Below are 26,910 nucleotides of genomic sequence, written 5' to 3'. Positions count from 1 at the left end.
TTTTTTAAAGGTATCTGTGACCAACAGATGCATATCTGTATTCCCAGTCATGTGAAATCCATAGATTTAGCTCCTAGTGAATTCATTTAAATTGACTGATTTCCTCATATGAACTGTAACTCTGTCAAATCTTTGAAATTGTTGCATGTTGCGTTTTATATGTTTGTTAGAAATGCTTTGTGGAGACAATATATACTTATCTGAATGTTATGTTGTGTTACACCCTCCTGAACACGCCCTGGTTCTTACGCTGAGGTTGAACTGAAGCATATAAACAGGGAAATACACATAGTACACTCAATAATATGCTGAAAAATGGCTCTAACTGACAATGTTTGTGTGTTCTATGAGCTACACTTCAGGCAACTACTACAAGGAGGGAGAGATTATTTTCACCATATGTTTTGTCTCCTCATTAGTCTTTTGACCTGTGTGTTGTCATTGTGTTCAGTGTAGGCCAAAACATTGCCAATGAGACACAACATATGGATGAAATCAAACTAATTGTACTTTAGTTTAAACAGTCTCAATAATCAATCTACAACCACATTATTTCAGAAAAGAAAACTATAACTTGAAGGCAAAAGCCCAGAGCCATGACATAATCTCAGCAGTGGTACTTGAACCAAAAAAACAAGTTTTTGTAAATACATAAGATAATTCTCAAAGCTTCTGGCAGGTCATTCCAAATGTTGTCAAGGGTCAAGTTTGGCTGTTTGGACCTGGTCTAGTAGGATTGTCAATTAGATCCTGTGGGATGCTTTTTTATAAAATGGTGCTATTGTTAAATGAATATCCCGTATTTACCAGCTCTCAATTAAGCAAATCGTATGTATGCACACACATTAAACGGAATCATCGCACCATAATTCAACATTAATTGTGTGATTGCAATTCATGTACAGTAAGAAGTGATATTTGTTTTCATTTCGTTTGAATAATTTTCAGTTTATCAGTATGCAAGCTGGAGACAGGGAGCACACAGAGGCAATTGCCCTGTTCACTGTCTGAAGTAGCTCGCAGACCAGCTCATGTTTCTCATTTGAGAGATAAGGAAAGTGTTCGGCGCAGCACACCCCCAAACTGCGCGGATCACGAGCGGGACCCGCTGACCTGCCTGGCGCGCGGAGAGCGCGACTGTGAGCCTAATCTCCTTGACAACTCCACCCGCGCTGGTCAGCGTGCCTGTCGAGGAGTGTTCTTCACACACTTCCACTCACGTTTCGTTCCTTCGGTGTAGTCAAAGTTGAAAAGTTATACATTAGATTATTTTAGGGAACGTTCATGAACCTTGTTTCTTGAGGATGGATATGGTGAGGTTTGTGCTAAGTTTGCTGCTTGCGAGCGCGGCTGTTCTCTTGAGCTTGACCAGGGCTTCAGAAATGCAAGGTAATGAAAACTATAACGCATGCTTTGACAAAATAGTATTCTGTTTTAATTGTATTGTAAGTGAAGCCACTGCATCGTTCACTGGCTGTATGCCACAACTTATATGTAAAATAGTAAAAAGGTTAATGATTATTATGGTAATTCCTATCAAATTGACTATGTTCAATTTAACCACTGTAGACTCGAGTGTATTAAAAATAGACCAAATAGACACGTATGTGGCAAACGGGAAATGTGCGCTCTTGTGGAATGCTTGCCATCGCCCACCACCTCTTCAACATTTGAGGTCATGCAAATTGAATGACTTATTTGTTGTTGCGTGTTGTGCCGAAAATCTCCCCCCTGCCAGAATTCCCCCCACCCCCCCTCTAATTTCCTTAATTTTGTGGCTGCGTATTACATAATCTCTATCATTACATTGCAATGCCGACAGAATAATAAATGACATATTAAGCATACATTTGCTTTATAAAGAGCTCCTAAACTTGAAACGGTAAACATCTCAAGCCTACTCTTTTCCTTCTTAATTCTGCATACAATGGCTGCAGTCTCTATACAATAGAGATGACCAGATGACCTGCTAAATGCTTACGGGTCTGCCTCCTACTAGAAGGTGTTTGCTGAACCATATGGTGCAATGGGGCCAAACAGATGATGGGCATCAATAGGTTTTCACAGGGACATGCCCACAATGATGGTGCAGCGGTCGAATGGCTGTCAGCTCAAGGTGTGCACATGTCAACTATGACTTAGGGAGAGCGAGAAAGAGATATTCTAATTACACCTGTCCATCACACTGATTACTAATGGTTACTGGTCCATACAACAGTCCTTTTAAAGAGAAGGATCACCTCACAAATTCTTAACCCCTAGGCTCATTGCTGCTCTGCCTTTTCATTCACTAGGGCTGCTTTCAGTGGGACTGAACATTCAGAATGGTGCAGACAGAAATGGTATAGACTGGACTCACTCTTCACCTATACAATTGGGAATCTGTTCTATACGGTGCATTTCTATCTGCAGTGGTCAGTGTTCTGGTCTACTGAACAAGCCCATCCCACTCAGTAGCAGTTTAAAAGTGATTTAACAGAGTGTTCTGAACGTTGGGGATAGAGGAAAGAAGAGGGTGTTCAGAAGGAGACCTTTCGGATTCGATCAAACAGTGGAGGCTGATAAAAAAATAAGAACTTTGGTAAGGGGGATATCAAATGCAGAGAGCCTTGTTTTTGCAAGCCAGGACAGACTCACGGGACTTCCAATGATGTTGAGCTCTACCCCCTTCAATTCTTGCAGCTTTGACTTTCAGCCATGTGTCAGAGTCCCTGGATGGGAGACCAGATGCTGCTGGAAGTGGTATTGGAGGGCCAGTAGGAGGCACTCTGGTCTAAAAAATGCCCCAGGGCTGCCCTGTGTAGGGTGCCGTCTTTCGGATGGGACGTTAAACGGGTGTCCTGACTCTCTGAGGTCATTAAAGATCCCATTGCACTTATCATAAGAGTAGGGGTGTTAACCCCGGTGTCCTGGCTAAATTCCCAATCTGGCACTCATACTATCACGGCTGTCTAATCATCCCCAGCTTACAATTGGCTCATTCATCCCCCTCCTCTCCCCTGAAACTATTCCCCAGGTCGTTGCTGTAAATGAGAATGTGTTCTCAGTCAACTTACCTGGTTAAATAACGGTAAAATAAATAAATAAATAAAAGAGTGAATATCTGAAGTGACAGAGAATGGGAGAAGACTGAAGAGCGAATGAGTGTGAGATGATAAGGACTTGGAGGAAGATCATCAAAGAAAATAAAAAGGAGACCAAGTAGAACTAACCAATTACAACTAACCAACGCAGCAGTTTAGATTGGGAGGAGACCAAGTACAACTAACCAAGTAGAACTAACCAACAAGCAATGCAGCAGTTGAGATGGGGAGGAGACCAAGTACAACTAACCAACAAGCAATGCAGCAGTTGAGATGGGGAGGAGACCAAGTACAACTAACCAACAAGCAACGCAGCAGTTGAGATGGGGAGGAGACCAAGTAGAACTAACCAACAAGCAACGCAGCAGTTGAGATGGGGAGGAGACCAAGTACAACTAACCAACAAGCAACGCAGCAGTTGAGATGGGGAGGAGACCAAGTACAACTAACCAACAAGCAACGCAGCAGTTGAGATGGGGAGGAGACCAAGTACAACTAACCAACAAGCAACGCAGCAGTTGAGATGGGGAGGAGACCAAGGTAGAGAGTGAGAAAAATTGATTGAAAGCAAAGGTGACCAACAAGAGGAGTTGGCATTGTGTGACAATGGAATGCCTGGGGTGCTGATGTGACCAACTGTGTTCGAACCAATGATTTATATATACACTATATGATTGACAGGGGGCGCTGTTTTCTTGCCTCCAACATGGCACTGTAAAAAAATATTTTGGAAGCTATGCAAATGCATTTATTAATGTCTACATTTATTTTTGAGATATTTATTATATTACATACATATCAATGCATTACTTTAAATTATATGCCAGCTAAACATAAAATAAATCCTTAAAGTACAATTTTTTGCATTGTTTTATGTTACTGCCCCCACTACCACAAAAAAATACTGAAATACATGTAATTTTGTTCTTGAAACATTTAAATGAAATACTGTAGAATTCCATTCATTCCTATCGAGGACTGCTTCTTCTGAGGCGTGCCAAAACTGTCAATATTGCCAACCGGTTGCTTCAAATCCTCTCATTGGCAATACGTAGCATCAGCAATCCTGGGTTTATATACATTATTGGTTTGAACCCGGGTCTCCTGCACACCACAATACTGTATTAACCCGCTAAGCTAAATCCTAAACATTAGGTTCATTACTAACTGGTGATTTGGTAAACCATGAAGAGATGAGTACTGTAGCTGCCTGACACATGAAGGTTTTAGCTGAGTTGGCTAATCTTCTGGCCCGCAAGAGAACTGGGTTCGAACGCAGTTGGTCACACATTAGGTCCAGGTCTATATTTAACATAATTCAGACTGAACAAATCCTGGGCTTGTATTATAAGGGGGGAAGGTATACAGAGACGGGCGTCTGCAAGGGGAGAATTGGTGGTTAGAGGCACCCCTGATGTCTTTGGCTTTAGTCAGATTGCTGAATGGGCAGCCACTAGGGAGACACGAGAACGATTAGAGAGAGGCTGGTATGTCTAATCCGATTCATCTGTCATCTCTCTCGTCTCTCTCTCTTTCTCTCACTCACTCACCTGGACGAGAGGTCAAGCAAAACGCTCATAGGATAAATGAACTCTTATCTAGGCCTTGAACATACTTGTTACAACAGTTGAGAATGTTACACATGACATTTTTTGTCTGCGTTCTGTTGCTGCACACATTTGCACACATTCATGATGGTTACAAGCATTTTAAGACTTTTCCTGTCATCCGAACTCCATGTTTTTCTCCCTGCAGTATTTCCAACCTCTCAAAGTGTTTCCAATATCTTCATAGACAAATATAAGAAACCGTTTTTTTACAGCAAAGGAACATACTGTATATTGCAGCCCCACGTCAGTCGCCATTGCCAACCATGGCCAATAACTTACCATTATAACACCACCAAAATTCACCATAAATGGAGAGACGTCTCATAAACAAAAAATTCCAGCAGCACCCAGTTCAATGAGAGACATAAATTCTGCCACCAACAGTGACAGCAAATGCTGGTCTTTTCAGTGATAGTGTTTATTTTGTGGCAGGGGCGACGGAACAGAAAGAAGACGAGGCGTTGAGTTTGTGTCTGGCTTATAAATTCTCAATAAACCCTCCAAAGTGTCTGTTCGTTCATCTTTTCTCTTTCACTCTTACTCCATCCGATATCTCCTTTTTTTGTGTCATCTGTTTGGCCTTCTTTCTTTTGTGTATGCCTATTTTCTCTCTGTTGCAATATCCCTCTTTCTCTACCCTCTCCATCACTATCCATCCCTCCTCCTTTTCACACCCTACACACGTGCACACTTTAAGGAGGCATTTCCAAAGTATTCAAACTGGACCCATGTAATTCACCACCACCCCTCCATCTTTCAGTGATTGACATGCTGGAGCTGCATGATGCCAGGCAGATTGCGTCCGCGGTGGGGAAGATGTCGGGGGCTCTGGGCTTCGTGTCAGACTTTTACCTGGTGTCAACTGTTCGTCTGCCGCCCAAACTGGGAGGAGTGTTGTTGGGAGTCTACAACAAAGGCGACAACAGGAAGTACCTGGAGGTGGCCCTCATGGGCAAGATCAACAAAGGTAAGGTGTACTGTCAGTAGAGGGGATAGGGAGGGAAGTGTGGTAGATAGATATTTTGGTGTAGCCTAAATTGATTCTCTTCATGGCCTATAACTAAGACACAATCACCCAATCCCAATAGTGGGATTCCCCAATTGACCCCGAGCCCCTACACCCATACATCTAAGATAGTTGCAAAACAATGAACAATATGTATGTTGTTGTTTTTTCATATGGAGCTCTCGTTCTACAAACTGTTCTACAGTATGTAGGCTAGCTTCAATGATGCTCAGGGTTACCTAGAAGTAAAATTCTCCCCTGAAAGTGTGTAATTTCCTGTTTTACTTTCTGGGGGAATGCTGTTAACAATTGTGATTACCTTAGGAAGTGAAGTCTTCTCCCTCGCAAATGGAAACTCTTGGCTAAACCCCTCCCTTCCGCTAATTTCACTTGTGTTTATTTTGTTTTATTTGTATGAATTTTTATCATACAGCCAATTTTGACTTTGTGACTGTGGAATCTAGTGGAAACCGTTTATCATCCATACACAGGCTTGAAAATCATCCCACCAGTTTAAGCACTGACTTCATCCAATCCTGATTCGTCCAAATAATAAATGTCTAAAACTCCAAACCGGGAACAACTAGATTATCGCAGTTTCATCTTTTCACGAGAATCTGTCCAAGAGAGATTTCGGGCTATGGACTGAATGTCCCCTTCCCTTCTGTAATTTGAAAGATGCTAACACCTATGAAATTGTGATTTTTTCCAAATAACCAGTGACGAAAAATCCAAACACAGGAACTACTGCTGCTCGTTATCCAACGCATCCCACTCCTTCCTGACAGATTATATGGTACCAGTTATGTTTACGTAGATCTGTCCACAAGAGATGACCTGATCTTAGAATCCTCTCTGTTTCTCAGTTCTGGTGCGCTACGTACGCGAGAATGGTAAACTCCACACAGTGAACCTCCAGAACCCCGGCCTCTCCGATGGACGCATCCAGTCACTCATCCTCCGTGTGGGTGGGCTCCAACAAAACCACCTCCACATGGAACTCTATGTCAACTGCCGATTGGCTGACTCAGCACAGGTCCTGCCGTCCATGGTCCAGCTCCCAGCTGAGGCAGAGTCTGTGGAGATACGCAACGGGCGGAAGGCCTATGCCAGGCTACAGGTGATGAAACACAACTTTAATAAGTTCCGAACAGACCAAGACTGAAGTTAAAGGTAGACTTAGCAATAAGATATCATCATACACAGTGGGGCATCCTGCTTACAGAAATCAACAACAATATTTAAATCTGCCCAATGGCTTCCTGAATTGACTCTTCCCAATGTGGGCACGTGTGACTCAAGGGAGCGCAAAAATTGGGAAGAGCTAATAGTTTTTGTGAAGCAGAAGGTGGCAGGGCTGCAAAATTATGTCATATTGCTTAGTCCACCTCTATGCAGAGCACATTTTAGAGCATGCTCTCAGACTCAAAGTCTCTAATCATACTTCCTAACTCAACATGTTGTACTACACTACTTGTATGTGGTTGGCAGGAGTCTGGCAGATTAGCTTTTATAAGACCAAAGCAAATACAGGGAGTATTCCAGATCCCCATACAAATCACCTAATTAGGTAATTAGGCCATACAGTACATGAAAAACAAACCCAGCCTGACCACAATGAATTCCTCATTTTAATAGTTTTGCTCATTTATGGTTGTTTTACATGCCTAATCTTCTAACCACAACTGACATCTATGCCACTTAAGCAAATTACCTAGATTTTGCATGGCTAATAAGATGTCGTAGATATTAGTTATCAAATAAAATGTGATTATATTAGTCACATGCGCCGAAAACAACAGGTACAGTGAAACCTTACAGTGAAATTCTTACTTACGAGCCCCGAACCAACAATGCAGTTTCAAAACAATACAGATAAGAATAAAAGCAACAAGTAATTAAAGAGCAGCAGTAAAATAACAATAGCGAGATTATATACAGGGGGGTACCGGTACAGAGTCAATGTGCGGCGGTACAGGTTAGTTGAGTTAGTATGTACATGTAGGTAGAGTTATTAAAGTGACTATGCATAGATGACAACAGAGAGTAGCAGTGGTGTAAAGGAGGGGGGGGGGGCACTGCAAATAGTCTGGGTAGCCATTTGACTAGATGTTCAGGAGTCTTTTGGCTTGGGGTAGAAAGATGTTTAGAATCCTCTTGGACCTAGACTTGGCACTCCGGTACTGCTTGCCGTGCGGTAGCAGAGAGAACAGTCTATGACTAGGGTGGCTGGAGTAGTTGAACATTTTTAGGGTCTTACTCTGACACCGCCTGGTATAGAGGTCCTGGATGGCTGGAAGCTTGACCCCAGTGATGTACTGGACCATTTGCACTACCCTCTGTAGTGCCTTGTGGTCAGAGGCCGAGCAGTTGCCATACCAGGCAGTGATGCAACCAGTCAGAATGCTCTCGATGGTGCAGCTGTAGAACCTTTTGAGGATCTGAGGACCCATGCCAAATCTTTTCAGTCTCCTGAGGGGGAATAGGTTTTGTCGTGCCCTTTCACGACTGTCTTGGTGTGCTTGGACCATGTTAGTTTGTTGGCGATGTGGACACCAAGGAACTTGAAGCTCTCAACCTGCTCCACTGCAGCCCCGTCGTTGAGAATGGGAGTGTGCTCGGTCCTCTTTTTCCTGTAGTCCACAATCATCTCCTTTGTCTTGATCACGTTGAGAGAGAGGTTGTTGTCCTGGCACCACACGGCCAGGTCTCTGACCTCCCTATAGGCTGTCTCGTCGTTGTCCGTGATCAGGCCTACCACTGTTGTGTCATCGGCAAATTGAATGATGGTGTTGGAGTTGTGCCTGGCCGTGCAGTCATGAGTGAAAATGGAGTACAGGAGGGGACTGAGTATGCACCCCTGAGGGGCCCCTGTGTTGAGGATCAGCGTGGCGGATGTGTTGTTACCTACCCTTACCACCTGGGGGCGGCCCGTCAGGAGGTCCAGGATCCAGTTGCAGAGGGAGGTGTTTAGTCCCAGGGTCCTTAGCTTATTGATGAGCTTTGAGGGCACTATGGTGTTGAACGCTGAGCAGTAGTCAATGAATAGCATTCTCACATAGGTGTTCCTTTTGTCCAGGTGAGAAAGAGCAGTGTGGAGTGCAATAGTGATTGCATAATCTGTTGATCTGTTGGGGCGGTATGCAAATTGGAGTGGGTCTAGGGTTTCTGGGATGATGGTGTTGATGTGAGCCATGACCAGCCTTTCAAAGCACTTCATGGCTACAGACGTGAGTGCTACGGGTCGGTAGTCATTTAGGCAGGTTACCTTAGTGTTCTTGGGCACAGGGACTGTAGTGGTCTGCTTAAAGCATGTTGGTATTACAGACTCGGACAAGGAGAGGTTGAAAATGTCAGCGAAGATACTTGCCAGTTGGTCAGTGCATGCTCGTAGTACCTGTCCTGGTAATCCGTCTGGCCCTGCGGCCTTGTGAATGTTGACCTGTTTAAAGGTCTTACTCACATTGGCTGCGGAGAGCATGATCACACAGTCTTCCGGAACAGCTGGTGCTCTCATGCATGTTTCAGTGTTATTTGCCTCGAAGCGAGCATAGAAGTAGTTTAGCTCACCTGTAGGCTCGTGTCACTGAGCAGCTCTCGGCTGTGCTTCCCTTTGTAGTCTGTAATGGTTTGCAAGCCATGCCACATCTGTCGAACGTCAGAGCCGGTGTAGTATGACTCGATCTTAGTCCTGTATTGATGCTTTGCCTGTTTGATGGTTCGTCGGAGGGCATAGCGGGATTTCTTGTAAGGTTCAGGGTTAGAGTCCAGCTCCTTGAAAGCGGCAGCTCTAGGCTTTAGTTCAGTGCGGATGCTGCCTGTAATCCATGGCTTCTGTACGTATGTATGTTGAGTGAACTGTCAAATGTCTCCTATTTTATAAGTAACTTTTCATCAAAAAAATGGAATAACGTGGACTATCAGCTACATTTCTATGGCTCATGCTGACGCTTATATGGAGAACAATGTAGTTATCTGTAACCCTGTGGTGCTGTTTGCATGTGTGACTATCTGACTGATAGATGCCACACTCCCTGTCAGGATGGATGAAAGAGAGAGCAGGAAGGAGGGGGGAAATTGTAGAAGGAAATATCTAAAATGAGAGGACACACTGCAGCTATTGTTCCTAGTTTGTATCTCTTATCTTGAATGGACCGCTCAGGTGACATGCATGCAGGTGTACACGGGTACTGACCAGGGTCATGTTCACTAGGCATAAAACAGAAGGAAGGGGAGTGAAACGGGGAGATACTATCAGAATTTGTCCTATAAGAAACACGTGTTTCGTTTTCCGTTGCACAACATTTTGATAATTTTTTGCTACGGTGTGCCCCAATGAACACAACCCAGAGCATGTGCCGCAATATGTCTAAGTAAGACCGGGGGTCAATGTTCCCTCTAATTGTTTTCGCACTGAGCAAATTTCAGGTCTACTGAGTGCAAACTTGTATGTTGTGAATATTCTGTGCAACTTCCTGTGTGCGTTTACTGTGAACTCTGAGATTGTACCCACTTTAAGTTCGTTTTAAGTGATCATAATGTAGGCCTACCAGAGTGGCCTACCATTACAAAAATATTATTTACATGGAAATAGCAGTTCTAGCATTCAGCCTACTGTAGCAGCCAATGTGTGGTATTCAATGTAGAATTACATTCCATGAAACTTTAAAAAAAAAACATGCAGGGCTTGACATTAACCTGTTTATCCACTTGTCCTTCAGACAAGGAAGTGCCAGAAAATTTAGTTGTGTTGTGTTTGATGCTAGAAACCACTTTACAAAATAAAATGCATTATTATTCCCATACCATTATTATTGTTACAAAGAATCAGACAAAAAATGTATGGTATCCTCTGCCTATTGGCTACTTTTTAGCTTATTCAAGCCTGTCTCAAAATGTAACACTGCCCCTTTTAAGACATAAAAAAGCTCTTTCCCTGACTTGTTTTTCAAAGACGCTGACCAGAAATTAGCCATAACTCAATAACTAGCAACGAAGATGAATAAATGTGCACACGTGGCTACATGCAGCTCTCGCTTTGATCTCAAAACAAGTTAATCTACTCGCAACCGCTCATGCTCGTCACGTTGCATTGAAAGTGGCTAATATTACATAGATTTTGTGAAAAATTTTGAGTAGAGGGAAACGTTGATTGTGTTAACTAACGGGGGAAATATTTTTTTTGTACTTCTCTGCACGGGCTGATATTTCTTTAGCGCAGCAGTCCTGGGGGAGCTGCAGTCCCAGAGGAGTTGTAGGGAACGTTGCATGTTGTCAGTTGCATAAACATAGCCCTAGGCCTAGACATTAATTTAAAAGTGACAGTTTACTCCGAATACAAATTAGCATGATTTTCCACTTACCATGCCAGTTTGTGTGTGTGTGTGTGTGTGTGTGTGTGTGTGTGTGTGTGTGTGTGTGTGTGTGTGTGTGTGTGTGTGTGTGTGTGTGTGTGTGTGTGTGTGTGTGTGTGTGTGTGTGTGTGAGAGAGTTCATTATTTTAACTGTACTGTGCTTGTGTGTGCGTGTTTCAGGGCTCAGTGGACTCTTTGAAACTGGCTTTGGGTGGCTCCATAGCCAAAGCAGGAATCCTTACCACCTGTCCGTTTCAGGGAGATACACATTTTCAGAATTCAGGTAAAATCTTTGTATACAACCATAAACTCATGCAAACGATCCTCATACTAAATACTAATTTATTACACTGAGTATACAAAACATTAAGAAAACCTGCTCTTTCTATGACATAGACTGACCAGGTGAATATTATGATCCCATATTGATGTCACCTGTTTAAATCTACTTAAATCAGTGTAGATGAAGGGGAGGAGACAACTGTACTCTGGAGCGGGATCGATTTGGAGGTGGAGGGTCCATCATAGTCTGGGGCGGTGTGTCACAGCATCATCGGACTGAGCTTGTTGTCATTGTAGGCAATCTGAACGCTGTGCGTTACAGGGAAGACCTCCCTCATGTGGTACCCTTCCTGCAGGCTTATCCTGACATGACCCTCCAGCATGACAATGCCACCAACCATACTGCTCGTTCTGTGCATGATTTCCTGCAAGACAAGAATGTCAGTGTTCTGCCATGGCCAGCGAAGAGCCCGGATCTCAATCCCATTGAGCACGTCTGAGACCTGTTGGATCGGAGGGTGAGGGCTAGGGCCATTCCCCCCAGAAATGTCCGGGAACTTGCAGGTGCCTTGGTGGAAGAGTGGGGTAACATCTCACAGCAAGAACTGGCAAATCTGGTACAGTCCATGAGGAGGAGATGCACTGCAGTACTTAATGCAGCTGGTGGCCACACCAGATATTGACTGTTACTTTTGATTTTGACCCCCCCCCTTTGTTCAGGGACACATTATTCCATTTATGTTAGTCACATGTCTGTGGAACTTGTTCAGTTTATTTCTCAGTTGTTGAATCTTATGTTCCTACAAATATTTACACATGTTAAGTTTGCTGAAGATAAACACAGTTGACAGTGAGAGGATGTTTCTTTTTTTCTGAGTTTATTATCACTTGTGAATGATGACTAGCATAAGGCAAGAAAGAAGACATACCTTTTTTTCTGACTTTTTCAAATCATAGTCGCACAACTTATGTAGCCTAGCCCATAGGCCTATATGTTTTGGTAAGGTTTGTATCGCAACTAAAGTGGCCAAATAACTTCTTAAAATTTAAGCATATTAATCCGCTTTGCAACAGGCGTAGAGCCTAACTGGCATACATACGCAGTACGTGAGTTTGAATTTGGGGAAGATAATTTTCACCATACATTTTTGACATTTATTTTTATTTCACCTTTATTTAACCAGGTAGCCTAGTTGAGAACAAGTTCTCATTTACAACTGCAACCTGGCCAAGATAAAGCAAAGCAGTGTGACACGGACAACAACACAGAGTTACACATGAAGTAAACAATAAACAAGCCAATAACACAATAAACAAGTCAATGACACAGTAGAAAAAAGAGTCTATATACAGTCTGTACAAAATGCACCTCTATAATAAAAGCATTACATGCATAATCCTTTGTGCGGTCACTTTTGATAATGGTGTTTTCCCGTTAATGGAACATTCACGCTTACCGCCTACTGCCGTGTGCGCATGGTTGCGCTTATAATGTGAAGAAATAGCCTAATAGTTTATCAACATTTTAAGCTAAACATTCTGATCTGTTGCGTAAGCCTCATTGCTTAAAAAAAGGGATTTGGATGCTAGTGGTTGTATTAATTTGGGGTCTATCGCATCCCGCAACTGTCCCAGACTATGTTTGGAATATTTACTTCTCGCACAGAATAGGTCAACATTTGTACTATGGGGGATAGTAGACTGACATAGGCTAGTGCTTTTGCTGTTTGTTATGCCTACTCACCTAGTTGGCTGACAAATTAAATGTGGACCGTTCAATATCTTCAATATGCGCCTCAGAATTGGATAAAGAGACGGGCAGTTGCTTCCCCGATGTATCGGTCTTCACTTGTAGCCTACGCGAAAGACCCGATCACGTGACGGAGAGCCTGTCACGTTGGTAACAATGATTCAGGAGACAGGCGCAGGAATGCGTAATAGGGTTTTTTAGTACGTCCCCAAGTTACGGCGTGCTGTGTGAGGGCACGGGGACGAAGACCAAACAAACACGTATACAACACACAGGGTTGAAAGCCAAACAAAAGAGCGAGGATTACCTCGAAAATAAATAAATATATATATATATATATATACACACACACACACACGCACCCACCCACAGGACGAGACCCGTAATCATCTGCACAATCCACAAGGGCACGAAAGCCCAAAGCACACAGCACAGGTACTCACACACACCAACGGACATTATAACAATAATCGACAGCCCAATGGAAACCAAAGGGCACACTGTGGCTCAGTTGGTAGAGCATGGTGTTTGCAACGCCAGGGTTGTGGGTTCGATTCCCACGGGAGGCCAGTCGGGGGAAAAAAAATGTATGAAATGTATGCATTCACTACTGTAAGTCGCTCTGGATAAGAGCGTCTGCTAAAATGTAAAAATGTTGAAGTCGGAAGTTTACATACACCTTAGCCAAATACATTTAAACTCAGTTTTTCACAATTCCTGACATTTAATCCTAGTAAAAATTCCCTGTCTTAGTCAGTTAGGATCACCACTTTATTTTAAGAATGTGAAATGTCAGAATAATAGTGATTTATTTCAGCTTTTATTTCTTTCATCACATTCCCAGTGGGTCAGAAGTTTACATACACTCAATTAGTATTTGGTAGCGTTGCTTTTAAATTGTTTAACTTTTAACGTTTCGGGTAGACTTCCACAATCTTCCCACAATTAGTTGGGTGAATTTTGGCCCATTCCTCCTGACAGAGCTGGTGTAACTGAGTCAGGTTTGTAGGCCTCCTTGCTCGCACACGCTTTTTTAGTTCTGCTCACACATTTTCTATGGGATTGAGGTCAGGGCTTTGTGATAGCCACTCCAATACCTTGACTTTGTTGTCCTTAAGCCATTGTGCCACAACTTTGGACGTATGCTTGGGGTCATTGTCCATTTGAAAGACCCATTTGCGACCAAGCTTTAACTTCCTGACTGATGCCTTGAGACGTTGCTTCAATATATCTACATAATTTTCCTACCTCATGATGCCATCTATTTTGTGAAGTGCACCAGTCCCTCCTGCAGCAAAGCACCCCCACAACATGATACTGCCACCCCCGTGCTTCACGGTTTGGATGGTGTTCTTCGACTTGCAAGCCTCCCCCGTTTTCCTCCAAACATAACGATGGTCATTATGGCCAAACTTCTATTTTTGTTTCATCAGACCAGAGGACATTTCTCCAAAAAGTATGACCTTTATCTTCAGTTGTTGGAAAAATTACTTGTCATTCACAAAGTAGATGTCCTAACCGACTTGCCAAAACTATAGTTTGTTAACAAGAAATTTGTGGAGTGGTTGAAAAACGAGTTTTAATGACTCCAACCTAAGTGTATGTAAACTTCCGACTTCTTCAACTGTACAAGTACTAATCAGTGGGAATAGGGGACAGGTGTGCGTAATGAAAGTTCCAAGGGATCCGTGACAGAGCCATGTGAGTGAGAGGTGCTTTGGAGCAAGCAGCACACGGAGAAGGAATTATAATGATTATATTCAGCCCAAGAGCACAACAGCCACTGGCCACAAAAGGCATGGATATTTTGGGGGGGAATTATGGCCACACAAAGGGGATGCCGCTGGGAAATTCAAGGCATTATCAAGTGCTTGTCAAATTGTGAATGAGAGACTGATGAAAAAACAAATAGAGCTCATGCCTTTCATTCAACTTTTTTTCAAATAATCATTAGAGTCGCATCATGCAACCTTAGAATGTATTAAAAATCAAAACATATAGACAAGCCTTTGCATCATAACTAAAGTTACATAAATAACTCTAAATTAAGCATGTAGGAGTACCTGTTTCTTTGTCAACCGCTCAGCACAGAATAGCTGCATGTGCACACTCCCTCAAATCGTTTTGAGAAAAGACCCTTTCTAATTTATACTAGAAAATACTAGAAAATAATGCCACGGAATTCGAAGAAAATCTTGTCTGCTGAATGAACTAGTGTAGCCCACAGCCATATGGCATAGCCAGATCAGGACCTAACATAAGGACAACTCAGAGTATGCTATTCTGTTCTTCTGAAATAGACTACATTGTCTTCATATCATGTTTCTTTAGACCTGTCTAAATTAAATCATGGATTTATTGTGATTGTGTAGACTATATTGCATGGATTTATTATACTTTTTCAAATGTAGATGTTCCCAAGGTCTGCATCAGTGGCTTGTAGGCTATGTGTGGGAGCCAGAAGATGCTAAATGTGTTTGTTGATAAACAGTCAATTATCGTGAGACCGGCAGTTATTTGCCTGACAATCACCAGCTGACGAAATTCGTGCAACTCTGTGCAACTCTGTATTAGGAGGTTGTTCCTAATGTTTGGTATACTAAGTGTATTATGTTATATTCTCTTTAGTCTAGAAACTCAGACCTAGGAGTAACATCACTAGATCTGGGATTAATTACATTGTCTTGGTAACAAAAAAATGACATTTTGTGTCTGGGGGTGTACACTAGGGCAACTTGCGGATAAGACCGTGATGTAGGAAAGCCAGATGTCCCAACTCTGCCTTTTCCTCTGTGCCAAACTGACATTTATTATGTACAGACATGTAAGCCAGAATATTGGTACATTGTGGGAGGAAACCTGTCTGTCTATAGAGACTGTTCACTTTGATATCTGCTGATATATATATTTCCATCCACTTGTTCCTCCTACCCAAACGTCACATTAGGTATTTGGTCCGCAGAAGCTAGTGGTGTATTCTTATCACTTTAACCCCCTCTACTGGTGAGCCCACGTAACTAACATATAATTGTCATTTCGGTTGTCCATTTTCCATCTCTGTTTACATGTACTAGTTCATGTCTGTGAAAGGCATTGTTCGGAATAAAATGAGTAGTGTGTTGTGATTGAAATGATTAAAGTGGACTTTCTTGTCTCCATAGTTAGCGCCGATGTCAATGCCATTCTGGGTGAGTATCAATCAGAAACACTGGTTTTTCAACCTCCCCCTACCCAAATGCTACCTAACAATTATAGTTACCGGTATAATGCTATCATTTACTTTAATGGTTTGCCTGTGCTTATGTTCTAATGCTTGGACATCACTGTGTCAGGTGACCACACCAAGGCTTTGATTGGCCAGCTGATCATCTTCAACCAGATTCTTGGCGAACTCCGAGAGGACATCAGGGAACAGGTAAGAGATGGAGAGAGAATGAGAGGGGGAAGAGGCCCAGGGGGTGACTGGATAAGAGGCACAGGGACTGAGGGTGAGAGGGGACTAAAAGAGAGATGAAAGAGAGAGGAAACAAGCAGAAATGTGCAGGTTCAACAATTGTGTGCTCACATAAACAAGAACGTAACTGTTTGAGAGATGGCAGTGTTCTATAGCACGGGTTTTCAAGCTTTTCTTGCCCAGGGACCTCCTCCCAGGAAACCAAACAGGGACCCCCATTATATGTCATGTCTTATCATCAGGCAAGGAGAAGTTATCATATTTTTAAATGAATAGATTTGCTAGATAGTTTCTCATTTTTTTGACCTCCACAGCCACATTATAGCCTATAAGCTAGAAATGTCACTCCAAACACATTTTTGCTAAGAGCAGCTGTTTAGCTGGCTAAACAAAGGTTTGCAAAAATGAATGTGTTAAGTCAAGAAAGCTTAAGTGCAGCCAGCAGCACTGGTAACCTATTCGAGGGTGCCTTTTCAAAGCCTATGTCAGATACTCCAGTGAGTGGAATTGGCTCCAATGAGTGTAATTTACTCTATTAGGAGTTAAGAAATAAAGTTGATATCATTAGAAAGAAGATATTTTCCCCTTTTCTACTGTGGGTATATAATTCAAATTCAATATGGAATTATAATAATTCAATATAGTTAAATGTATTGTTACTAGCGATATTCATTAAATAAACATGACATTTTCCACTTTAAAAAATTCATTGTTCGGACCCCCTGTACCTCCCCCAGTTGAATACCCCTGTTCAATAGAGCAACTACAGTACACTACTGTTCTATAGAGCAACTGCAGTACACTACTGTTCTATAGAGCAACTACAGTGCACTACTGTTCTATAGAGCAACTGCAGTACACTACTGTTCTATAGAGCAACTGCAGTACACTACTGTTCTATAGAGCAACTGCAGTACACTACTGTTCTATAGAGCAACAGCAGTACACTACTGTTCTATAGAGCAACTACAGTATACCCCTGTTCTATAGAGCAACTACAGTATACCCCTGTTCTATAGAGCAACTACAGTATACCCCTGTTCTATAGAGCAACTACAGTACACTACTGTTCTATAGAGCAACTGCAGTACACTACTGTTCTATAGAGCAACTGCAGTACACTACTGTTCTATAGAGCAACTGCAGTACACTACTGTTCAATAGAGCAACTGCAGTACACTACTGTTCCATAGAGCAACTGCAGTACACCACTGTTCTATAGAGCAACTGCAGTACACCACTGTTCTATAGAGCAACTGCAGTACACTACTGTTCTATAGAGCAACTGCAGTACACTACTGTTCAATAGAGCAACTGCAGTACACTACTGTTCTATAGAGCAACTGCAGTACACTACTGTTCTATAGAGCAACTACAGTACACTACTGTTCTATAGAGCAACTGCAGTACACCACTGTTCTATAGAGCAACTGCAGTACACCACTGTTCTATAGAGCAACTGCAGTACACCACTGTTCTATAGAGCAACTGCAGTACACCACTGTTCTATAGAGCAACTGCAGTACACCACTGTTCTATAGAGCAACTGCAGTACACCACTGTTCTATAGAGCAACTGCAGTACACTACTGTTCTATAGAGCAACTGCAGTACACCACTGTTCTATAGAGCAACTGCAGTACACCACTGTTCTATAGAGCAACTGCAGTACACCACTGTTCTATAGAGCAACTGCAGTACACCACTGTTCTATAGAGCAACTGCAGTACACTACTGTTCTATAGAGCAACTGCAGTACACCACTGTTCTATAGAGCAACTGCAGTACACCACTGTTCTATAGAGCAACTGCAGTACACTACATTTAGAATTGAATACATTAAACAGTTCTGGTGACTGCTGTATGTTTGTGGTCTTCACAGGTAAAGGAGATGTCTCTGATTAGGAACACTATCCTGGAGTGCCAAGTATGTGGTGAGTGCATGAAGAGCAGGCTGGGCCTCCGTGTATAAAACAGAGGGGATTAATAGAAAGAAAAGATAAACAAAAAGAGATGAGAAGCACAGGAAATTAGAGAGAGAGAGAGAGAGATTGAAATATATGAAGTACTTTAGCTGTGTTTGATTGATCTTGCCTGTGTCACGATTCTCTAAGACAGAACCCAGAAGCAGACCAGGACAAGGTGAGTAAAATGAAGGTGAGTATTTATTGGTAGTCTTGATGTGTAAATTGAATAATCCAGGAGACGGAACGGCAGCGGAGGTGAGTTGATGAGAGTGAATGGGTTGATCCAATGAAGTCACTGAATCCACCGACGGCCAGGCAAGGGAGTTGAATGTTCCGGGAGAATTACTGTAGACAGTGTAAACGGGAGTGAGTAACCAGCAACAAGTACAAAACAAGCTCAGGAAACATGAGGCTGATACGCTGGCACAACATACTGTTCGTTGCTAACGATCCGGCAGGGAATGGATGTCAGCTCAGGGTTTAAGAAGAGGTGAAGATCAGGACCAGGTGTGCAGAAGGTTGATGAGATGCAGGTGCGGGTAATCACTAGATCTCCCGCCTATCCTCGTTGCCTGGCAACCAGACAGGGTGCGTACAGGAACCTTAGACAACACTTAAACCAACACAGTCATCTCAGGCAGTAACAGACTCAGGAAGCGGGATTCCTGACAGCCTGGCGCAATGGACCCAATGGAAAAATTGCCCCTTTCAATTTTGCAAAATAAGAGTTCCCCGCCACTGTTTCGGTAAAAAGCTGAGGAAAGGGGCTGGAGAAATGTAACCACTCTCAAATTCATAGACAGAGCTATTGATGCAAGGACTGACCATCAATGATACCAAAATGATAGTTTGGCTATACAGTGTGTGTTTACATTTAATTTGTTTACAAACATTGGAGTAGCTTATATTTTGGGTTCTGATGGGATGTGACAGTTGAACTGAGCTCATTAAGCATTTCTAAGCTATATTCTTCAAGAATCAATGAATGCATATAATTCATTTCTAAGTTCAAAATTGTATGTACCAACTGCAGATTGCCCGTTTAAGTGCAAACCCTACCCAAATGGCACTCTTTGCAGGCTCGAAGGCATGCTAAAAGATTTCAAATCCTATTTTGAACCCAGCTCTGGTATGCTCTATGTCTTTGTTAACCAGGCTTCTACGAGACCCACTCCCGCTGCGAGCCCAACCCCTGCTATAAGGGCTTGGCCTGTACAGAGACCTGGGAGTACCCAGGGTACCGTTGTGGTGCCTGCCCAGACGGCATGACGGGGAATGGCACCCACTGCCAGGACATTGACGAGGTATTCTAAGGGTCTTATTTATATTTCTTTAGCACCACAAGATGATAGCATGATATGCTCCCATCATTTCTTAAACATTCTTGGTTGAGTTTCCCAAAAGCTTTGCAGCTAAGGTGGAACAATATTTCCTCAGACGACCCAGCTGCAGAGTAACAATTAGAAAGTTGATGTTTGGCGACCAATCTTCATCAAATGAAGCACTTTGAAGTGTGACAAAAACACAAATACACTGATGTATGTATTGTTACTTTCTGTCTCTCTCTCTATGTCTAAGTGTGCTCTAGCCCGGCCCTGTTTCTCGCCCGAGGGGTGCGTAAACACGGCAAAGGGCTTCACCTGTGAACCATGTCCCGTCGGCTTCTCAGGACCCCTCCTTAGCGGGCTTGGGGTGGAGTTTGCCAAGAGCCACAAGCAGGTCTGACCAACATGAGACCCCCTTACACACACACACACTTTGTTTTTGTGAAACGTCAGGACTTTTTGGAGTGTAAAAGGTTTGACCATTAAAAATCCTATTTTCCCTAACCCTACACACATACATAAACATTGTGCACACACACATACACAGCAAGCACACACCACCACCACTATTGACACCTCTTCTCACCTACTGTATACATGGATGTGCACTGTGTCAAAGTGATCACCTATTATGATGGCCATAGAGGCAGTCTGATATGTTTTGTCCTTAAATTGATGTGTTCTATCTATGTAGAAGTGCATAGATGTGGATGAGTGTGCTGACCTCTCCAAGTCCTGCGTGCCCAACTCTGTCTGCATCAACACAGAGGTCAGTAGTGGAAAGGGAGTCAGAGGTTGCTAGGTGAAATGTTTTTTTAGCACTTAAAGAAATACATGATTCCCTTTCTGTCTTTCTCTCTGTCTCCCTCTCTCTCCCCTTCTGTCTTACCCCAACTCCCTCCTCCATCTCGCCCTCCCACCAAAGGGCTCGTTCAGGTGTGGTCCATGTAAGGAGAGCTTCGTAGGCAACCAGACGGTGGGCTGTTTCCTGCGGAGGTCCTGCGCCACGCTGGGCTTCAACCCCTGTGACGTCAACGCCCACTGTGTCATAAAGGGTGCTGCCAGCGTCTCCTGCGAGGTAAGACACGCATAGCACATCTCAATAGGCTTAAGACGCTTTTAAAAGGAAGTTGTTAAAGGGATAGTTCACCCAAATTACAAAATGACACATTGGTTTCCAGCAATTCATGCTTTGGTTAAGTTTCCCTGGCATTGTTTCCACATGCTAATGTTTTAGCATTTGTGGCACAAATCCCATTCAAGTCATGGGACCAATATTATCATTTTTCGTGCATCATGTCCAAATCCTCCAAAATTATCTAAAATTGATTGTGAACCTCAACAACGTCCCTTATAGTTTATTTGAACATGATGGGCGAAAAATGCTAATATCGGTCCCATGACTTGAATAAGATTTGTGCCAGAAACGCAAAAATATTGCATGTGGAAACTAAACTAAACCAACGCATGGATTTCTGTCAAACCTTGACCCTAAACTGCTTACGGGGTAAGGAAACCAATATGTCATTTTTTCCCCTTCAATGTCTTTTTAGCAACAAGAAAAAGATAACAACCAAAATATGACATTTTCCCCAAAATGTGTTGCCATGGAAAATACTTCTTTATCTGGTTGTAACAGAGACCAGTTGGATGTAATCTGGTTATACAGTATGACATCATTAAGAAATCATATTCCAATCTTTTACCACTTGGTATATTCTCTCTGAATATCTCTTCCCTTACAGTGTAATGTGGGCTGGGCAGGTAATGGGCATACATGTGGTCCAGACACAGACATCGATGGCTACCCCGACCAGCCTCTCCCCTGCATAGACAATGACTATCACTGCCGAGCCGTAAGCATGTTACACACACAGAGACACAAAACACTAACAAAATGTCTTACTTACCACAATCATCGTGTGTTGTGTTCCCTATGCAGGACAACTGTGTGAACACGCCCAACTCTGGCCAGGAGGACACAGACGGAGACGGTATAGGTGACCAGTGTGATGAAGATGCGGACGGAGACGGCATCAGGAACGTGGAGGTCAGTCTAGCCTTGTATCAAAGACTGTACATTATGAAGATAGGCTAAAAGTGTTTCTCCAACAGAAATCCCCGATCACACTTGTAGGCGATGTCATGGTGACGTTGCCTAGCTAAGCTCACGCGTAGACACATGTCATCAGGTCTAACGGTCGTCTCATGCCAAACTGTGCATGTGCAGGCCGTCAAATCAAAGGTACTCCTTCAATATAAAGTTGTTTTTGACGAAAAATGTGTCAGTTTGCCAATTTCACGAGGTTGAAGTAATAACATGTTCAACTACTTAAGACATTGGCTCGAATCAAGGTTGTGCCTTTACATTTTCAGAAAATTAACAAGTAAGGAAGAATTTTTCACTTCTCTCTTTGACTCATTAAACCATGGTCTGGTCTGTTGTGTTCCCAGACGTCTTGCGATGGTTGCGCCTCTGGGTTTAGAAATTCTGTGCTTGTATTTTGTCAGTGTGTGATCATGTTCAGTAGGCAAAATGAAATCTCCCTGTTTCCACTTCACACCATTTAGTTTTTCCTCTTCGTTTTTCTAGGACAACTGCCGTCTGGTCCCCAACAAGGATCAACAGAACTCGGACACAGACTCATATGGGGACACGTGTGACAACTGCCCCAACGTTCCCAATGGAAGCCAGAAGGACACAGATGGAAACGGGGCTGGGGACACCTGTGACAATGACATTGATGGGGATGGTAGGCTAATTACTGTCCCACAAGGACCAAAGTACTGCTGGGGTTTTTTCCCACCTGGTAGTTAATTGATTGGTTTATATTATTGATTATGTTCCTTGTCTGATTTAGTTCATGAATAGAGGGAGAGAATGGAAGTGTTTGTTTTGCAAGTGTTCCCGGAAGTATTTCCGCCCTCCGGGGCCCGTATTCACAAAGAATCTCAGAGTAGGAGTGCTGATATAGGATCACTTTTGCCTGTCAATCATAATGAATAAGAGTATATGAACAGCGAGGACTTAATCCTAGATCATCAGCACTCTACTCTGAGACCCTTTGTGAATACCGGCCCAAAACCATAATTGAATCGCTCATCTTCCTCCTCCTTGTCCTCTCGCCAGGTATCCCAAACGTGCTGGACAACTGTCCCAAGGTGCCCAACCCTATGCAGACTGACCGGGATGGGGATCGAGTGGGGGACGCCTGTGACAGCTGCCCGGAAGTCAACGACCCCATGCAGGTCAGAGGTCAATAATTACATTCTAGAGAGTTGAAATAAAAATATAGTTTATTGAGGAAGTCTTTGAAACCTCTTTTCCCCGTTCAGTCTGATATAGACAACGACCTGGTGGGAGATGTGTGTGACAACAACCAGGACATGTGAGTGCTCTTACTAGTTTTCTGGTTTAGGGAACTTCAGAACAACATAAAGAAGCTATTTTGGGATTGTTATCTGGTTATATAACCAGATAACAACCAGGCTGAACAAGGTAAAGCTGTCTTTTTCTTGTCACTAACAAGACGTGTAAAAAACAATTTTACAATAAGTATACAACCTGTCCATGATCTCAGGTTGTATACTTGAGCCTTCTCCTAATGTCCCAATCTTGTCCAGGGATGGGGACGGCCACCAGGATTCAAGGGACAACTGTCCAGACGTCCCTAACAGCTCCCAGCTGGACTCAGACAATGACGGCATCGGCAACGAATGCGACGATGACGACGACAACGATGGCATTCCAGATGCGAGACCTCCCGGGCCGGATAACTGTCGTCTCATCCCTAACCCCAGCCAAACAGACACTGATGGTATGGAAGGAGTTCCAGGGAAAGAAATGCTTTGAAGCACAGAGTTTTAACCCTTTGACACGTATGAACACATGGGTGTGATCATTCTACAGTGGTCCGTGCAGCGTACGCGCAAACCGCTGTGATTAGAACACTTATTTAGAAGGTACAGTTACGATTGATGCAACAGTCAGTGTTTGAGCTGGCCACATTAGTCGTAGTGTTAACTGAGGAAAGAGTGACCTAACACAAGCAGTCATATTTAGCTAACTCTCGGATGACAGAAACCATAATATGAATTAGCTAATAGCATTTACTATTTACAATTCATCACATCACTGGTGACCTCTCCAGTATTCCAACGATGGGTAGTTTGTGCGCGCTGCCATGTTTGTTTGTTTGTTCACGTCAACCAAAGATAAGAGGTTACAAGATGAGTTGGGTCTGTTTGCACTATGCATGTTGAAGGGGGTGTGTCGTCTAACATCATTCACTTCCATCATTCAATTCCGAAAGTTTACTCGAAAGACGAGTGAACCATCCCTTCACCTCGTTTTGTTATAACATCTTTGGTCTAACAGACGTTTACGTGAATGCATTGTATGAGGTCAACAAACATGGCGCCACACATACAGTTGAAGTCGGAAGTTTACATACACTAAGGTTGGAGTCATTAAAACTCGTTTTTCAACCACTCCACACATTTCTTGTTAACAAACTATAGTTTGTGCATGCACAAAGCATGCATATTTTGTGCATGACACAAGTAATTTTTCCAACAATTGTTTACAGACAGATTATTTCACTTATAATTCACTGTATCACAATTCCAGTGGGTCAGAAGTTTACATACACTAAGTTGACTGTGCCTTTAAACAGCTTGGAAAATTCCAGAAAATAATTTTATGGCTTTAGAAGCTTCTGATGGGCTAATTGACATCATTTGAGTCAATTGGAGGTGTACCCGTGGATGTATTTCAAGGCCTACCTTCAAACTCAGTGCCTCTTTGCTTGACATCATGGGAAAATCAAAAGAAATCAGCCAAGACCTAAGAAAGACAATTGTAGACCTCCACAAGTCTGGTTCATCCTTGGGAGCAATTTCCAAACGCCTGAAGGTACCATGTTCATCTGAACAAACAATAGTACACAAGTATAAACAACATAGGACCACACAGCCGTCATACCGCTCAGAAAGGAGACGCGTTCTGTACGTACTTTGGTGTGAAAAGTGCAAATCAATCCCAGAACAGCAGCAAAGGACCTTGTGAAGATGCTGGAGGAAACGGGTACAAAAGTATCTATATCAACAGCAAAATCAGTCCTACACCAACATAACTTGAAAGGCCGCTCAGCAAGGAAGAAGCCACTGCTCCAAAACCGCCATAAAAAAGCCAGACTACGGTTTGCAACTGCACATGGGGATAAAGGTCATACTTTTTGGAGAAATGTCTTCTGGTCTGATGAAACAAAAATAGAACTGTTTGGCCATAATGACCATCGTTATGTTTGGAGGAAAAAGGGGGAGGCTTGCAAGCCGAAGAACACCATCCCAACCGTGAAGCATGGGGGTGGCAGTATCATGTTGTGGGGATGCTTTGCTGCAGGAGGGACTGGTGCACTTCACAAAATAGATGGCATCATGAGGGAGGAAAATGATGTAGATATATTGAGGCAACATCTCAAGACATCAGTCAGGAAGTTAAAGCTTGGTCGCAAATGGGTCTTCCAAATGGACAATGACCCCAAGCATACTTCCAAAGTTGTGGAAAAATGGCTTAAGGACAACAAAGTCGAGGTATTGGTGTGGCCACCACAAAGCCCTGACCTCAATTCCATAGAAAATGTGTGGGCAGAACTGAAAAAGCGTGTGCGAGCAAGGAGGCCTACAAACCTGACTCAGTTACACCAGCTCTGTCAGGAGGAATGGGCCAAAATCACCCAACTTATTGTGGGGAGCTTGTGGAAGGCTACCCAAAACGTTTGACCCAAGTTAAACAGTTTAAAGGCAATGCTACCAAATACTAATTGAGTGTATGCAAACTTCTGACCCACTGGGAATGTGATGAAAGAAATAAAAGCTGAAATAAATCATTCTCTCTACTATTATTCTGACATTTCACATTCTTAAAATAAAGTGGTGATCCTAACTGACTAAGACAGGGAATTTTTACTAGGATTAAATGTCAGGAATTGTGAAAAACTGAGTTTAAATGTAGCTGGCAAATAGCTTAGCATTAGCTCATCATAATAAGTACATCCTTCAAAAAAGTATTTTACACACATGTGTCCATTATAATCTATGCAAGAATCGGAATGCATGATTTGTCACCAGTACTTGAAAACGTGAATAAAACAGTTAACACATGCTCCATACATACATGCGGTGTGCTACATTAGAAACGACAACACGATATACAGAAACTATAATGATAGCGTAATAAGGCATTTACGAATGCACACATGTCCAAAGTTATTATTAGTAGTGAAGGAAGCTGGAAAATGTGCCAGGGAGGAAAAAGTTTGTAATTTGAAATTGACTAGTTGAAACATAGCATATAGATAATTAGCAGACAGCATGGCTTGGTTTGAATCACATTTTGGAACAGTGAGTAAGTACGTTCTGACATGTGCATAAAGAAACTCACACTGGCGCGAATGTTCAAGATAGTTGAAACTCACACGTGAGAAGGTTACCAGGATTAAAAGGCACAATCTGTAACTTTTCAGACACACACAGAGGGGTAGCACTTTTTACTGGAAATTAAAGTTAGAGTAGAATTTCGTATACTGTTTCAAATGGTTTGGCATTTTATTGGACTGCTGGCAAACTACCACAGGCCACCTATGTTTGTCCTAACCTATACTGTATGTCATACTTCAGTAACCTACTTCCGCTATACTCCCATCCCCATCTGTGTTCTCAGAGTGGTGTATGTTTGTGTATTTTTGTGTCCCCCTTATCCAATCAGGAAATGGCGTTGGTGACATGTGCGAGAATGACTTTGACAACGACTCCGTGATAGACTTGGTTGACGTGTGTCCAGAGAGCGCTGAAGTCACAATGACCGACTTCAGAAACTATCAGACGGTCATCCTGAACCCGGAGGATGATGCCCAAATCGAACCCAAGTGGATTGTACTCAATCGGGTGACCATTTGGAATATTCCCATATAGAAAACAAACATTATATTGTATGTACTTCAATTAATTTAGCATTGTTCTGGAATTTATTTTTAGGGTATGGAAATTGTTCAAACCATGAACAGTGACCCTGGTTTG

At 42.7% G+C, this 26,910-nt stretch overlaps 1 protein-coding gene across 5 annotated transcripts in view; it reads left to right on the top strand.

Moving 5' to 3' along the window:
* Positions 1 to 1,166: 1,166 nt before the first annotated feature.
* Positions 1,167 to 26,910, top strand: part of LOC115175787 (thrombospondin-3b-like) — a 33,096-nt gene continuing 7,352 nt past the window's right edge. For 2 of the 5 annotated variants that reach the window (XM_029735306.1, XM_029735308.1), the window contains exons 1-20: positions 1,167 to 1,389; positions 5,454 to 5,660; positions 6,566 to 6,819; positions 11,234 to 11,336; positions 16,247 to 16,273; positions 16,418 to 16,500; positions 18,421 to 18,472; positions 19,661 to 19,809; positions 20,084 to 20,224; positions 20,525 to 20,599; positions 20,756 to 20,908; positions 21,576 to 21,686; positions 21,773 to 21,880; positions 22,061 to 22,075; positions 22,424 to 22,583; positions 22,961 to 23,079; positions 23,167 to 23,219; positions 23,455 to 23,648; positions 26,600 to 26,778; positions 26,869 to 26,910. The exon at positions 26,869 to 26,910 is cut by the window's right edge and continues 7 nt beyond it. In XM_029735306.1, the coding sequence (XP_029591166.1) occupies positions 1,305 to 1,389; positions 5,454 to 5,660; positions 6,566 to 6,819; positions 11,234 to 11,336; positions 16,247 to 16,273; positions 16,418 to 16,500; positions 18,421 to 18,472; positions 19,661 to 19,809; positions 20,084 to 20,224; positions 20,525 to 20,599; positions 20,756 to 20,908; positions 21,576 to 21,686; positions 21,773 to 21,880; positions 22,061 to 22,075; positions 22,424 to 22,583; positions 22,961 to 23,079; positions 23,167 to 23,219; positions 23,455 to 23,648; positions 26,600 to 26,778; positions 26,869 to 26,910 (2,310 nt within the window). In that variant the 5' untranslated portion in view covers positions 1,167 to 1,304. The remainder of the gene's footprint in view (positions 1,390 to 5,453; positions 5,661 to 6,565; positions 6,820 to 11,233; positions 11,337 to 16,246; positions 16,274 to 16,417; positions 16,501 to 18,420; positions 18,473 to 19,660; positions 19,810 to 20,083; positions 20,225 to 20,524; positions 20,600 to 20,755; positions 20,909 to 21,575; positions 21,687 to 21,772; positions 21,881 to 22,060; positions 22,076 to 22,423; positions 22,584 to 22,960; positions 23,080 to 23,166; positions 23,220 to 23,454; positions 23,649 to 26,599; positions 26,779 to 26,868) is intronic. The other 3 variants (XM_029735307.1, XM_029735310.1, XM_029735309.1) reach the window with 3 other exon arrangements.

The sequence above is a fragment of the Salmo trutta genome, chromosome 36 (genome assembly GCF_901001165.1).
Source record: "Salmo trutta chromosome 36, fSalTru1.1, whole genome shotgun sequence".
NCBI lineage: Eukaryota > Metazoa > Chordata > Actinopteri > Salmoniformes > Salmonidae > Salmo > Salmo trutta.
The sequence above is the reverse complement of the archived record's forward strand: the minus strand, read 5'-3'. Positions and strand labels throughout refer to the sequence as shown.